The sequence below is a fragment of the Scatophagus argus genome, chromosome 10 (genome assembly GCF_020382885.2).
Source record: "Scatophagus argus isolate fScaArg1 chromosome 10, fScaArg1.pri, whole genome shotgun sequence".
Classification (NCBI taxonomy): Eukaryota; Metazoa; Chordata; class Actinopteri; family Scatophagidae; genus Scatophagus; species Scatophagus argus.
The window spans coordinates 8,968,817-8,984,147 of record NC_058502.1 but is presented as its reverse complement, the minus strand read 5'-3'; the positions used below and the strand labels follow the sequence as shown (position 1 = coordinate 8,984,147).

General features: G+C 39.2%; 2 protein-coding genes across 2 annotated transcripts; one reads left to right on the top strand and one right to left on the bottom strand.

Annotated features, from left to right (window-relative positions):
• The first annotated feature begins 2,911 nt into the window (after positions 1-2,911).
• On the top strand, positions 2,912-5,995 carry bnip4 (BCL2 interacting protein 4). The gene is made up of 6 exons (XM_046402108.1): positions 2,912-3,087; positions 3,439-3,610; positions 3,721-3,781; positions 3,959-4,065; positions 4,380-4,529; positions 5,389-5,995. The coding sequence occupies exons 1-6, from the start codon at positions 3,045-3,047 to the stop codon at positions 5,429-5,431; spliced, it is 576 nt and encodes a 191-aa protein (XP_046258064.1). The 5' UTR covers positions 2,912-3,044; the 3' UTR covers positions 5,432-5,995.
• Positions 5,996-6,834: 839 nt separating this feature from the next.
• Positions 6,835-11,137, bottom strand: ppp2r2d (protein phosphatase 2, regulatory subunit B, delta). Its single transcript, XM_046402107.1, has 10 exons — positions 10,941-11,137; positions 10,674-10,748; positions 10,059-10,156; positions 9,789-9,954; positions 9,566-9,678; positions 9,302-9,479; positions 9,028-9,192; positions 8,532-8,701; positions 7,904-7,995; positions 6,835-7,755 (listed from the first exon to the last, which is right to left on the bottom strand). Exons 1-10 carry the CDS (start codon positions 10,945-10,947, stop codon positions 7,476-7,478), a joined length of 1,344 nt encoding a protein of 447 aa, XP_046258063.1. The 5' UTR covers positions 10,948-11,137; the 3' UTR covers positions 6,835-7,475.
• Between the last annotated feature and the right edge of the window lie 4,194 nt (positions 11,138-15,331).

Sequence of the window (15,331 nt, the reverse complement as noted above, 5' to 3'; positions counted from 1 at the left end):
GTTGTTTTTATATTTATAGCATTAGGTATTTGTAGGTTACTGGGCTTATACGGGGACCAGGGAAACTAATTTCGTTCCACTTCATGTTTCTACATGTGTGAAATGACAATAAAGCTCCTTGAATCCTTGAATCCTTGATAAAGAAAGGCTTGTAGGTTGAATCCTGAGTGGATGACTGTCTTCCCTCTCTTTGTGCCAAATGGCTAATATTGACTGATAACACTCAGTGATGGTAGATTTGCAGTCTTGGGTATTACTTTGTTAATTCTATTTAACTCTACTTTTGTTAAAGGTACATCATCTGTGGTGGTCACTGATAGACTTCCAGACACTAATTTTTGGTGTAATTTAACGACCAGAGGATGGGGTACTTCCTTCTTTTCATTGAGTACTGTCGGTGCTCATTGCTTTTGTGACCTGATAAATCAAGCAAAATAGGTTATTGTTTTTTATTTGTTGTTATTTAATATCTGTATTGTTCATCAGATGTGCTTGTAGGTAAAGCCCTTTGGCACAGTTGAAATGGCAAATATCTCAGTGTTTCAATGGAGGTGTGTTGTAACATTACACAATAGGTCTGTTTTGGTACATGGGCCATCTGGTAAGAGGTTTTTTTCTAATGAGAGCTGGGATGTGGTGCTGAAAACAACATTCATAACACTTAACAAAGCACACACGAAAAGCTAAACAACTTACACCAACAGAGTACAATAATATTTGAAATAATAACTGCGATAAAATCTCTATGGCTTCTGTTTTCGTAAATGTTTATTTAGTTGCTATTGAGCACCACAGATACTTGCATAGTTGACTCAATCAACATCCCTGACATTTTAGGATGCTGCATGTTGTACTACACTGAACAGTGCTCAATACAATACCCCGAAGGTGGTTGGTTATTGGAATATATAAGCTTTGTTTTTGGAATATAGAAAAACATTTGATTTCTCAAATAATGTTTTTCTTTGTTATGATTGTTACGTCTGGTGATTCCGGTTCCATACAGCATGATATGGCACTGACTTGAATTTTGGTAAATTTCGTTGCGATTACTGGCCTTCACAGTGCCATTCTCTATAAATATGCCTATTGCCTGTCTGGTTTACAAGTGAAAACCCAAGCATTCCTATATGCAGAGCGACAAAAGACAAATTTTCTCCATTGCCAGAGTCATTGGAAAAATATTTTTGTTTTTATTTTTGGCTTCATCAACATGTATTTCCTGAAACTGCCTGCCTGCCTCCCTGATTCTTAATTGACTGTCTGTGTTCTTCAGTTCTGTGAAAATAGACAATGTATACTGACTGTCTACTGTAACTACACTGTAACCAGTGACTTACTGTTTAAAACAAAGAGCTACACAAAATAATAAGAGTAATTGCAACACAGAACCTTGAAGCTCTAAAAGGAATTTAATTACTATTGCTTGTTTGTACAAGCTTGTGTTTATTTGGAAAGGAGGAAAACTGCAGTAAGAACTTTTTTCATGATTACCCAAGTAATTTATGTCTGTTTTGAAATGATCTAGTAGGCTCAATTTATTCTATGTAAACCAGGGTCTGCAAGGAAGGCGAACACACCCCAGAATAATAAGCCCCCTCAACTGTAGAAATAATTTAATTTTGCGAGGATAATCAGTCATGCTAATCTCCATGGTAGCAAACATAATGAAGTTTGCTGGCCTCGAATTTGGAGTCGCTTCTTCAAGAAATCATGAACAATAAATATTTGTGTTTTACCTTAAAATGTGTGTGTTGAAACAAGTTTTTTTCTTGGTTAACATCCTGCTGTCCTCCTTGGGTCAAACAAACTCTAAACCAAAAAGCAGAGGCTTACTTGATTATTTTACGCTACTGTGCACTTCTACTCCATTGAAATAAAGAGGAAAACATGTACTTTATCCTCTACTACATTTATTATCGTCCTTTAGTGACTATGTACTTTGCAGATTCAGATCAATAATAAAAGTTACAACCAGCAGCTAAAAAGAGATGCATTATTATAGATAAATATAAAACTTTAGGGATCCCTTGGGAAAATTCACAAACTACCCAGCTGTATATATGATGAAAAATAAATTCTACTTTTACCAGGTGCATTTATGTAATGTGAACATTAATTCATCAATAATTGTAATTCAAAAAATACAATAATTGATGATGCTAAAACCTTCGTACTTTTACTTAATTAAAATTTAGAACAGTGCTTTTACTGTAACAGAGCATTTCCACACTGTTGTGTTGGCACTTTTACTGAAGTAAAAGATCTGAGTACTCTGAATACCACTACCGAAAAGCAGTTGTGCAGCTGCAGATGGCTTGGGGCTCTTTACACTGCTCAACACAAGACTAAACATAAAGACAGTGCAACAGAATGTCAGTTTAATGTTGAATTTCAAAATACTGTATTTCATTTTTTAATTTAAAGGTCAGGTTCATGACCTTCATCATGTGGTCTATTGTATGCACAATATGCTGAATGCTGAAATTACATTACAAATAATTTAGAGAAGGGGGAGAAATGAGCTCTGACTGCTGTCTGTGGACAGGTGTGTGGAGCTGCTATAATAAGGTTCAATCAAAATTTAAAATAAGCTTACATGTGTATAGCGTCGCGTACATTCATAAATATTAGCTAAGCTAATGAGCCTTGGCAAATGGCAAGCATGTTTATTGAGATTATTTGGAAGCGCGTGTACGAGTGCGCATGCGCCTGTGTGGCAAACCGTGGGTCTGCTGCATTTCTCTGCGCCGGTGCGCCGCTTAACACATTGAGCCCATTGACTTTTTGAATAGTGTGCAGACTCCCTCTATTGGCACACGACGGGCGTACGCCGGCGTAGTAATAGTGCGGACCCAGTAGCAGTCTGCGTGCTATGCGTGTCCATTGAGAGCCAATCACGTTTTAGATAAACACAATATTGCGTCATTGTTTTTGTTGCAGTTGGAGAGCCTGCTGCTTACAGAGATTTCGCCACCATTTCGCTTACATTTAGGCTTTTTAAACGGCGTAAACAAGTGGACCCGCACGATTATACCAGCACCATGTCGCTCCAGAAGGACAATTCGTCGGACGAGAGCTTACAAAGTAAGTTGCCAAAGACAAATCAGCTCGGAGCTCACCAGTGTTGATGCTAGTCGTGGCCGAGTTAAGAAGATAATAAATGTTAAGTCAGCTAACCTAGCCTGTGCACTTGGACAGTCGACTTATCAAGCTAATTTGCCCTAATAACTGCTGTGTTATTTTATCAATTTTAAGACATGGAGAGACCTCTAATTACCTTATTTGCAGTATTGCGAAATACCTTTAAGACAATAATAGTCCCTAAGGTCTCCGCTCACTTTTCTGCTGTACCCCAGTTTCTAGCCTTTATAGGCCAGTAAGACCGTACTGGATACCCATCAGAGTTTAACTACTGTGTATTAATTCAACGTTAAGGTTCCTGGGTGGAGCTGCATTTCAGTGGCACTGGGTCTCAAAGTGCTAGTCATCGCGGAAGCCAAGAGCAAATCCCCACGTCCATCCAGGAGGCTGACTTGGAGAAAATGCTGCTGGATGCACAGCACGAGTCAGGCAGAAGCAGCTCCAGAGGAAGCTCTCAATGCAACAGGTCTTTTGAGGAAAAGAAGGGGAAAGACACTATATGTTTTGCTGTAATGAAAATTGTCGAGGAACAATGTGTGTTAAGTGACCAAAGTTATGTTGTCTTCTTCACAACAGCCCACTGAGAGCACAGACCCCCCTCCTTCTGTGGAGAAGCTCAGAGGGAAACAGCTCACAGGTAAAACTGTTGGAAACACTGACTTGTATCAAAATCTATGTATCTAAATCACTACGTTTAGTTTTATGAAAGTTCATGTGATGTTTCACAGCGTAGCTTTGTTAAATATCTGTGAATGCCAAGTTGTTGCTAGATGTGTTCTTACAGCATTTGATTATCCACAATTGGTGTTTTTAGTCAGACGAAGACTTCCAAGAAAGGAGAAGAGAGGTAGAGAACCTGATGAAGAAAAATGCTGACTGGATTTGGGACTGGTCCAGTCGACCTGAGAACAGTCCACCAAAGTATGTAGCCTCTGCTAATTTAAATTTTTAGTTTAGTATTTTGGTATGATTTTTTTTTTTCTTTTTTAATTTCATGTCACGTTTAGGTTGTCTTAGTTTACACAAGTCTTCAAAGGCTGTTAAAAACAATAAAACAAATTATTGAGGACTGTACTACATGAATATTATTTGGATGCACAAGTCACAACCATTAAATAAAGTGGTAGCGATTACAGTCATGATAGAGTGAGCAGATGTGTCAGAATGACATTAGACCAGCACTCATTGATTTTAATGAATTCAAAACAGTGAAAAATTAATGTGCTCCTCTGTAGGGAGTTCCTGCTGAAGCACCCGAAGCGCTCGACCTCTCTCAGCATTAGGAACACCCGCGTCATGAAGAAGGGAGGTGTTCTGTCTGCTGACTTTCTGAAGCTTTTCCTTCCCTCATTAATCATTTCTCACATACTTGCTGTTGGCCTTGGGTAAGCAACATCATTTAAACTCACACAGCAAAAACATTTAATAGGAAATTCTAGAGGCAATGGCAAAGGACTCTGTTTAAAGCCCAGATTTCTGACCGCATTCAGTTGATGTATATTCACATAATTAATTTAAAAATCAATGTACAGATAAAACATATTTTTTAAATAATCGTACATGAAAGTATGGACCCTCAGTGTTCAGAAACATAACTGATGAATGCAGACATTTATTTGCTCCAACACAACATGAATAATTTAGTAGTTGCCTAGTGTTAGTCTTTGTATTAAATGACCTGTCAATCAATTTGTAAGAGGTGGATCCCAGTTTTGTGTCTTGGTGTTTTGGTCGTGGGACAGCGATTTCATTTTCATTTCCATCATGCCATAAATTATGAGATTACTTCTGTGAGCCTCTATCGAATACATGACAGCAGAGAACAGCGCTACGACAACAAACACAATCACCACACAGAACATAAACATGCTGATAGTTCCAATTATAGGTTGATTGGCTTTATAGGTCGCTAGAAATGTTTCCTGTTTTTCATTGTCTCAGATTTAGTGGGTAAATAAAAACTGCCAGTACGCTCAGGACTTGATTCCTAAACCTGAGAGTATACATGTCACTCAGTTAAGTCTGGCGTGTCCCAAGTATTTTGTTTTTACAAAGGCAGAGAATATCACTTGCTTTATTAGGAAAGTCTACTTGGTGGCTTGGAATTTGTCAACAGAGCATTACTCCAACACAGTGTCTGTTTTGGCACACAAATGTTTTATAGTGACATAGCTATGGTGATGAAGTGGATACATAAACTCACTCTCCCACTCTTATTTTACATGATTGTTTCTCACCTTGCAGGATATACATTGGGAAGCGTATAACCTCCCACAACACCTACTAAGTGGGGTGATGTGTTGCGACACCTTGTCACCTTGAAGTGACCATCTTGGCATGCCTTAAAATGGGACCTTACGAAAATCAACGGAGATGAGGCCACGTGACGCAGTCCAATCTGATTGAGCACCCCATGTCGTACCAGGGCAGGGAGTTGAGGATCTGTTATTGCTGTTTCATGACATAGAATTCAGAACACCACAGTGACCAGTCCTCACTCCCTGTCCTGGCCTGGAGATGACTGTTCTGCTGCTTCCTGCACCTTAAATCTGCACGTTAGGGAACTGACATATACTGTGTGTCATTGCCTTTTTTCTTTTTTTTTGCAATGGAAAAATCACTGTTGACTTAAAATGAAATACTGTTGAATATTTTTATTAAGATCAGTGGTGGATAAAGGGGATGGTTTTGACTTGGGATCATTAGCTTAGTGTTTTAAGTGATTGCATTAATTATTGATTGCTCTGTTTGTGAAAGTGTAAATTGTGATTACAAGAAAATCAGATATGTAACCAAGAGCTGATACAATGCATTTTCTTCATTTTAACTCAAAATAAAAACTGGAAAATCATGTATGGCCCCGATGAATTTATAAACCAGTCAATATACAGAAGCATGAAGTTGACGGTCAGAGGAATAATACATGCCGATGAACACAATTAAAATTTTATTGAACTTTGGTCAAAATAATAAACAAGTGAATACATTGCCACCATGTTAGGAATCAATGGACAAAGACAATGCATTATTATGTGTTTTAATGTCATCAGTATACGTTTTGTGTAATCAACCTTCATTTCTGCATTCACAACTACGGAGATGAGATCCACATTTGCAATACGCGGTTCAAATTTGTGTGACATCCCTAATAAATGAATAAGGGCACATGTATGAGGCCTGCCTGAATTCCTACTTATTACATAATTCAGAGGCACTCTATCACATAAACTGTATGGTGTGCAATTTTCATCCTTTGTATTTTCATAGACAGCCACATATAGCAGCAGTATATGAGAACATAACTCTATAAAATAGGATTTACAAATAATGCACATGAGGTTTGTAAAACGTTTGGGGACGTAACTTGTAGCTGTCACTGATAGAAGTAGGTATTAAGGCTGCAGATTCCCTTTGTCCTGGGGCCCATCTTGTGCCATGTAGTTTCCAGCCTGCATCCTAAAACATGGTCATAAACTTGAAAATAATCTCTTGACACAAACACATTATCGGTTGTCTCCAGCAGTGGTTCTGAAACTGGTAGCCCCAAATAGTTTTTCCATAACAAGTTTGCTTGAGATCTGCTCAAAGACAGTGGTGTGACTGGACATTTTTCCACCTCTCTACAACATAAAAACATGCAAAGCAATAAACATGTTTTAATACATACTTCTAAATTTAAAAACACATCTGTAGTTTTAGTTTCTTTTATTATGTGGATGACAAGGTGTACTTGAGTAGATACAGTCAATGAAATTATGTCACTGTATTGACTGGGGTAAAGTAAGAGGAGGGAGGGGGAGAAAAGAAACAGGTCCACTTTCCAAATTCATGGCCTCTTCCACCAGCAGTTTGGCCTGGATACATGGCCAATGGGGGAATGTTACAGTTAGGCTTTTTGGCCATTAATTCGTGCTTCAGAGGGCCCATAATCTTTGAGATGATGTTACAACTTTGACAAGACGTCATTTTAAGGGCTTCCAAGAGTTCTGTTGTTAAATCATGAAATGAAGGCTTAAAATGTCAACACAAACACCAACGTTCAAGAGTTTGACCTCTAGGGAGTGCCATTCCATCAATTAGACCCGAATTGGGCTTTCTGGGTCAGGGGGGCATGTTGATTGCCCTGGTGCCAAAGGCAAAAACAACCTAAGCTCAGACTCAAAATAAAACAGGCCTATGGATCAACCTCCTGTGGCAAAAAAAGTAGACACGTGCTTTCGAATTCTTCACCAGGAGGACAACGAGGCTGTTTCTTCTTATACAGATAGACAAGTAGTAGGCTTAACTACACAGGTACGGTAAAAGCCCTATCCTCTGGAGTCCCAAATCTTCTAGTTGATTTTGTCCTGGAAAATGTACAAGTTGTTTGTGGCTGCCACAGCTATCACGTTATCTTTGGGGTGCCAGGCAGTGTGGAGGATCTTCTTGTTGAAGTCCAGGCTGTCTACGCTGATCTCATCCTTCTTCCTCTTGCCACCAGTGGACACTTTGCGTGGTTTGAGCGTGGCCCGTGGTTTGCTGCTCTCCCGGGATGCCTCTAGTGTGATGTCCCGCCTGGTGTTGCGGTCAAACATTCGGAAGAAGTTGTTGTAGGAGCCAGTCATGATGGCACTGATAGAGAGAAAGATAAAAATAATTTGTCAACATTAACCTGTGTGTGTGTGTGGACAATGTCACCAGTGACTGATAACTAAACTATAATTCAGGAACACAAAATAAGTATAATATGAACATGAAGTGCAAGAACAAGAACATTTACCTGTCACTGCCATTCCAGCAGCACTCGAACTTGTCAAAGATGCAGTCGTTTTCATACAAGGAGCAGAGTTTACTGCGAAGGTATTCATGGACCTGAGGAAAAAAACATTACTTAGCTTAATGTTTTCATCTGTCACCATTACAAGAGCTCATCTAACTAACACAATCCTGAGTACTGCACTTTTGCCCCACGTTTCCACATCAGTGAAAGGTGAGTTAAGAACTGTCCTCAGGCTGCATGGCTAACCTGTGCTAACACCTGTGAAGTTACTTGTCAGGCTACTTGCAAGTCATCCAATAAAAGGATCATATCCTTTTCTATTTCTTTCATTTTTATATCAATGCTATTGCTAGTGCTGCAACCAACAATTATTCATTAATCTGACAATTATTTTCCCAATTAAAAGACAAGTCTGACAAAGTCACCCCCCCCCCAAAAAAAAATCACAATTTCCCACAGTCCAGACTCTTTAAATTGCCTCTTTTGCACAACCAACACTTCAAGACTCAGAGTTTTTTTTAAATGTATCATCATTTATCAAATGACAAAGAAAAACAGCAAATCCTGGCATTTAAGAATGCAGAAGCAACAAATGTTTGATAGATACTAGATTATTATGTTTATGCACCTGATACGTCTCCACTGGCCTGTTCTCCATGTTGAGGTCCCAAACTTTGACGGAGAGGTAGTCACGTGTCATCATATAGCGTCCGCTGTGACTGAACTTCACGTCCGAGATGGAGGAGATGATCTCAGAGAAAAAGGATCGGCTGCTTGGATCCTCAGGCTCCTCAAAGACTGTAATAAAAGACATATCCTCACAACTTCTGATTTCTAAAATAGTTTTGAAAATATTCCCAACAAGCGACACCACCAAATGATTTCAATAACGTTAAACTTAGTACATGTCAAATAATTCTGTCCGACCAAAGGTCAAAAGACCATAAACATTATCAATTTATTATAAAATACAGAACAGACAAGCAGGAAATCTAAATTTTACATAAAGCAGTACTGAACTAGTAAATTACTTAATGTGCTTATCAAAATTCTAATCAATTAGTGTCATAATGATACATAAATTAACTAGCTAAACATTGCAACACTACAGTGGAGGTACTTACACTTTGAGTGCCTATCGCAGAGTGCTGCTGCCCGCATGTCACACAGGCGGATGGTGCCTTTGCTACTGCTGTACACAAATACATTGCATTGATGTGGATGGCACTCAGCAGCTGTGATTACTTCTGTCAGTTCCTCCATGTTGGCGGGCTTGATGTCTACAATATCTGGGAACACACTGTTAAAGAACTAGCAGTCTTGTTTCGTAAAAATACAATGCAAAAACCACTGGCCTGTAAACCACAATATCTGTATTCTCATGAAGAAAAAGGATACTAAAACTTCTGTCTGTGATTTCCAAGTGCCATAGATTTATTCTTAGGTCATCTGCAGAGAGGTACGTTTCATGATCACTATTTACAGAAATGGAATTAATGTGATAGGTGTGCGCATTTGCAAAGATCCTCCGTGGGCTTGCTTCTACCATGAGATCCATTGGCATCAGTACTGGTACCTGAAACACACAACATGCACTCAGCGATACGACATTAAAAGGCCACGTTCAAAAATTAGGTAGGTCTGATCTGTGATTAAACAAACCCGTAAAGAGGTGATTCTAAAGGGATCTCTGAGTCGTCCATCTTCATCTTTCAGGTTGTAACCTTCCGCTCGTTTATCTCTTTCACTTATTTTCCACAATTTGATAGTTTTATCTAACACAAACAGACAAGAAAGTTGTTCATTTTATAGATTCACTGTTAAATTACAGTTTTAAATTTTCTAATCACCAAATAATCAAAACAGATAAGGGATAAACTCCTACCATTTGTCGAAAGTAGAAAGTGAGCAGCGTTTTGTTGGGGTAGCCATCTTATTTTATTAATTTTTTCCTCAATTTCTAAACTTTTCAAATAGTCAAATTCTGGCTCGTGACTCTGAAAAGTGCTATAGACGTTGTACTCCCCACGCAGGTGTGGACGATTCTTAGACTGAAAACAAACATTGCAAACATAAGTCACAAAGCATATACACTGCAACATGGTCAGCGTTGAACCTCTGACATGATACATTCATCATTCTATAGGATTCTTACCTCCTGTTCATGTTGAAATATCACTACTCTGCCTCCTTTATCTCCAGTTGCAAGCAATTCTCCAGAATAGTTGAACTCAACTGTTGAGATTATGTCCGCTGAAAACAGGCATAAATCACAGTGAATCAAACTGAATAGCTCAGCTTTCCGGATGATGGTACTGTTGACAGCTAGACTAATGTTATCATGTAAGCCTGCAGTCTGATGGCAGTTTCACTTTTCTGAGATAAAGCATCGGGCACACTGACAGCCAAACACGCACAACACGTACACCCATTCATGTTTGAATGAATGAAAACAAGCATGATGTCACTCGACAATTTATGGACGCAGCACATTGACGTCATGGACACGGTCGCTCCCCTTTAATAGCTTAGCCTTCCACCTAGCATACAGCTAGCTAGCGACATACTGTAATTTACAAAGGGGAGGGTGTTTGTGCAACTGACCCATTAACAGACTCACACCACTCACGATAGCTGTCTCATATAAAATCCTGTCACACCACCCAGCTATCGTGCATATCATGCGAAGCCCCCAGAGCATCATCACCAGACTATCTAGCTAGCTACCCAGCGCATTAGCCTAGCCGCCAAGCTAACGTTAGCCACATACCTTCCGCAACATCTTCATCTATCGCTCCTTTCACTTGAGAGAAACACCACTGAAAATCATTTCCTCCTGCAACTCCTGTAAGAAGAACACGGCGTTAGTTTGTATCCGATGCACGTTACGTCTGGCGACAAAATGACCTGACAGTGACACAGTTTGACAACTAGCAACTTAGCTTGCCAGCGCTAACGTTGGCTAGCTAACTTGCAGATTCAGGCCATCACACACCAAGTGAGGTGGGTCATTTTCTTCCCTTCAAAAGTAGCTTACCCGCCATTGCTTCATGTAGCAGCACTTGCTGTACACGGCTTCCAATACCTAATCAACCAATGCGGCTTGCTCGGGGAAATAGATAGCATCCACAATCAGTGTGAAGACTCGGGTCCAGATCTGTCAAGACCACGGAAATTATCCGTGATTTTTTTTCGTCCAAAATGGCGCACAGTACATGGAGAAATGATGTCATGCACACATGCCACATCCTGGCTCCATCCATCCTCCTGAGCATCATATTAGTAGATGTGTATTCACTATTTATTTTCTGTGCATTCAACTTTATTTCATTACATTACACATTAATGCCTGCTAACTCAGACTAAAGACAATTAAAATGTCTTCTGATGGGTGGGACAAATGTGCTCAGGATGTAGGCATTTTGATTATATTTGAAGCAAATAAAGTCAAATAAGCCAATAAATAAATAAATAACAACTAGCCAGCAGAAGCAGCATAAACCTTTTTCTAGTCTTGTGCTCACAAGTCAGATATGCTTCATAAATGTGATTTTCATATGAATAGTAATTATTTAAGTTCCCAGAAATACAAGTAAAACATAAAATTCTACTAACAAATTACATTATTCATGATGAAACTTTTTTTATTGGCTTGGTTGTTGATGATGATACAGTGGAGATGAAATGTGTCCTCACTCAAAATTGTATGGCACCTTGCGAGTAACACAGCTTGTATTGCATGGTCAGTGGGTGACATCTAGTGGGGAAATGACAAAAATTCAGTTAATTTTAGTGGGGTATGTTTCCCTTTTCACAGATATTAGAGGCCTTTTCTGTTTATTCAGTCCTTTGTGAATTGGTCCACCCGAAACAAAGAAAAGTAATGTTGAAATGGAACATTATAGTTTCAGAGTTTGCATTTTTGGCCAGTAAGAATAATGAATCATTTGCTGAAAAGACCATGACTGTTTTAGGCTTGACTTCTACGGAGTGTTACTCCCATAACCCTATAGGTTGTAAGTCTGCTGCGGAGATGTCATGCATATAGAATATGTTGTTACAGTGCTTAAAGGAAGTCTATGTATCTGGACTGATCTGTTTCTTTACACATTCTTATAAAAATAGAAAATAGCTGTACATATTCATTCTGGCTGATTCAAACTCAGCACTTTCATAGTATGCTATCAGTCAGTTTTAATTATTTTCTTAAAATGGTGAATATTACATAAGGGAATGAACTTTTCAAATTCTGCTCAATTCACTTCTGCTCAGAATCTGTCGAAAAGTATACCACTTGTATCTCTGGTTTGTGTGTATGCCCTCAGAATCACTTTGCAAAATATGCATTCAAAAATAGATGCTAGAGCTGTGGTAGTTTTATGTTTAGTTTAGTTTTATGCTTATTTTTCTGTAAACAGCACTCTCTGAAGGGTTGGGGTTGTCAAGAACTGGGAGGAGAAGGAGAACCCACAGGGGCTGATTGTGCAATAAAAAAAAGTCACATTTCAAAACAGAAATTTGGCAAATGCTGACAAAGTGTGAGCATATGTAATATCTGGGTCAAACTTCAATGGATAAAATAGAATAAACAGAGATATGTTATTTTAATGCACCAGTTGATAGAAACACAATATTCTAATAGGCTAGTTTAATTTAAGATCCTTTGTTTGCTTATGTATTTTTGTTTATATTTTAAAATAGCATAGTGGCTCAAAGGTGGTCATGAACACATTATTTTTTTCAACTAAATATCACACATCCCATGTATTTTTGAAGTTAACTAATCACAGTTGTGACACTCCAGTCATGACTGTCACTATGAGCTCTGGACAACACGGTGATGGTGAGTGGTTTTTAAATGTTTTTGTTTATTTTATCTGTGTGCATCACTAAATGGGGATGCACACAGAAAGACTTGGACCAGATTTCACCGAAACCTTCCCCCTGGTAACTCTGGAGTTTCACCTCTCATCACTCACACAGCGTCCCTTGGGGAGAGGTAGAGCAGAGGCCTGGAGGTGAACTAACTTATCTATATAGACCAACATATACCTGCAGTGTAAGTGTGACTCGGATGTTCCAAGACTTTTCGTGGAAACAAAAGAGTTATCGTGAAATGACGATGCAAGAATGGGTCATTAGACAACCTCACATTTATGAGGTTACTCACATAATATATGCACTTGGTGTAAACTATACATTTTACAGGTATTCTCTAAAACACTGCTTACACAGGATTTAGCACCTACTGGTGTACCAATTCCATTTGTAGTTAGCATGGATATCTGCTTTAAGTTAAAAATAGATGGTTCACCAGTGTTTTGTACAACCATCATTATTTTAAGAACCACTTGAACCTCTAAAACATGCTTGACTTCTGCACGAGAAGCCCTGTGTAGTTCCACAGCTCCAAATGGGTTTTTCCTCTGATAGCTTCTACTTCTGACTGAAAATGTTTCGATGTCTGACAAGACAGTGTAGATATTATTTGTTGGATAGAGTCCGAATGAACACTTCCTGATTCGGATGCATTAAATAGAGTTGGGTGTAGACACTAATGGCCAGATCAGGCTGAAGGAGATAAAACCCTGCTTTTTAAATTCTAATGAATGAAATGAGTATTTTATTTACTACATATTTTGCGTTTAGAGTGGCAAATTTGCCATCTTGACTAATCATGCCCTATTAAAAAGATAATAAACTGTTTGTATTTATCATCACAGTGTGAAGGAGAAACATTTGACTCAAGCCCAATTTGTGATTTAATAAACCGTACAGTTTATTTGTTGTGTACATGATATGTTTCGCATTTTTACAAGTTCAGTGTTGTGGCTGTGACTGTGTGTGTGTGTGTGAGTGTGTGTGTGTGCTGCCGTGCCGTAGCTTCATCAGGTATAAGGAGAGGTGTTGACTTTATTCCGAGCCTCCAGTAACACCACTGACTCTGATAGTTCCCCATCCCCGTGGGAATTCATTATAAGACAGCTAGAGGCTGCTTGTGGATGGTTACTGTGCTGCCCGTATGTTAACTTGTCGCTATCGCGCAAGGCAAACATGTGGTGCAGCTGCTTTCTCTGGCTGTGGGCAACCTGGAGAGATTGATTGGTGAGCCTTCTGTTTTATCCAGGATCAGGGCCACATTCAGTAGACATGGTGCCTCCGGAGAAGCAGCCATTTTCCCCAGAAAATATGGCTCATTACCAGCAGACAAAATGAAGGTATATTGACTTTTTAACATCTTACAACACACCTATTTCTAAGGCTTTTACCAAAAAGCCTTTGTTATCCTGGAAATCTTTCCTTCATTTTATTCTCATGTAACTGAGCACAAAAAGAGAAATAATTTTTACAGATTTTAACATGAGCTCATCGTGTTTCAGCCTCTTTTGACAGGATCAAACACTGCTACCGTCATCATCTCTTTCAGTTTGAATTTACACGCAAAGGCATGCACGTACATACCCATACACACGCGTCTGCACACACACAAACATGCCCTTCCCCCACATTTGGTCCATTAGACAGTTTTTAACACAAACCATTGGCCAGTGGATGTGTCTGCTCTGCTCTGGGGCATAAGCTCTGTCCAGACCCTCAGTCTTAACTCTCCTACTCTCTCACACACATACACACTCATACACACAAACAGCAAAGACAAACACAATCAATTATTCAAGACTCTTGTTTTGGCCCATGTGTTTTTTTTCTTATTATTTCTGCTCTGTTGTTTCTATAGCATCCTCTGGCAACCTAACAGCCAAGAGGCCCGATGAGTGAGATATGAGGCCTGATGACTTCAGGTCTGTGTATGTCTTTGTAATTTAGATGGCAGAGTATAATTTGCATGCAGAGCCTTCAACATTGTCTCATTGTCTGAAGGAGATTATCCTTGCGGCTTTCCACAGCTGAGGGTTGTCAAAGACCTGGCTTGGAAGACAAACCTTTGTCTCTGTGTTCATTTCCCCCATGAGTGGAAATTTTCAGTGTGGTCATTGAGTGGAGTTACACCTCACGCTGAAGCACACAAGCCACCACTGTAACCTGTGCACTTTACTTTGTGTTATTCCAGTGCGAGTTGTGTCTCTGTGGCAAGGCTCTACATGTGTGAGACACAATGTATGTTTAATGCACAGCGACAGTCATTCTTCAGTGTGCAAATTTGCGCACTAGATGGCACTATGGCACTTATTATTCAATGCCAATAGATAATTTCCATTTTGGAGCAGAAGTGTGTGCTGCTGACACAAGTGATGATCACAAACTGCTTGTTTTCCCCGAGCTGATGTTGATATTATCACCAAGAGCTCCACATCCGCTCACGTTTATTAATTAACTGTTCTGACCTTTAAGCACAAAACAACAGTTTTGATTTTGACTGCCATAGTTTGAAGTGAAATACATCTGAAAATGCTGAATTGGGGTTGTGAA

Excerpts from the sequence above, each read along its gene's own strand:
- bnip4 (XM_046402108.1), top strand. The coding sequence starts at position 3,045 with ATGTCGCTCCAGAAGGACAATTCGTCGGACGAGAGCTTACAAA. Across the intron at positions 4,066-4,379 it reads CCTGAGAACAGTCCACCAAA|GGAGTTCCTGCTGAAGCACC; the intron begins GTATGTAGCCTC and ends GCTCCTCTGTAG. Across the intron at positions 4,530-5,388 it reads ATACTTGCTGTTGGCCTTGG|GATATACATTGGGAAGCGTA; the intron begins GTAAGCAACATC and ends CTCACCTTGCAG.
- ppp2r2d (XM_046402107.1), bottom strand. Across the intron at positions 9,955-10,058 it reads TATTTCAACATGAACAGGAG|TCTAAGAATCGTCCACACCT; the intron begins GTAAGAATCCTA and ends GTTTGTTTTCAG. Across the intron at positions 9,193-9,301 it reads AATCACAGACAGAAGTTTTA|ATATTGTAGACATCAAGCCC; the intron begins GTATCCTTTTTC and ends GTGTGTTCCCAG.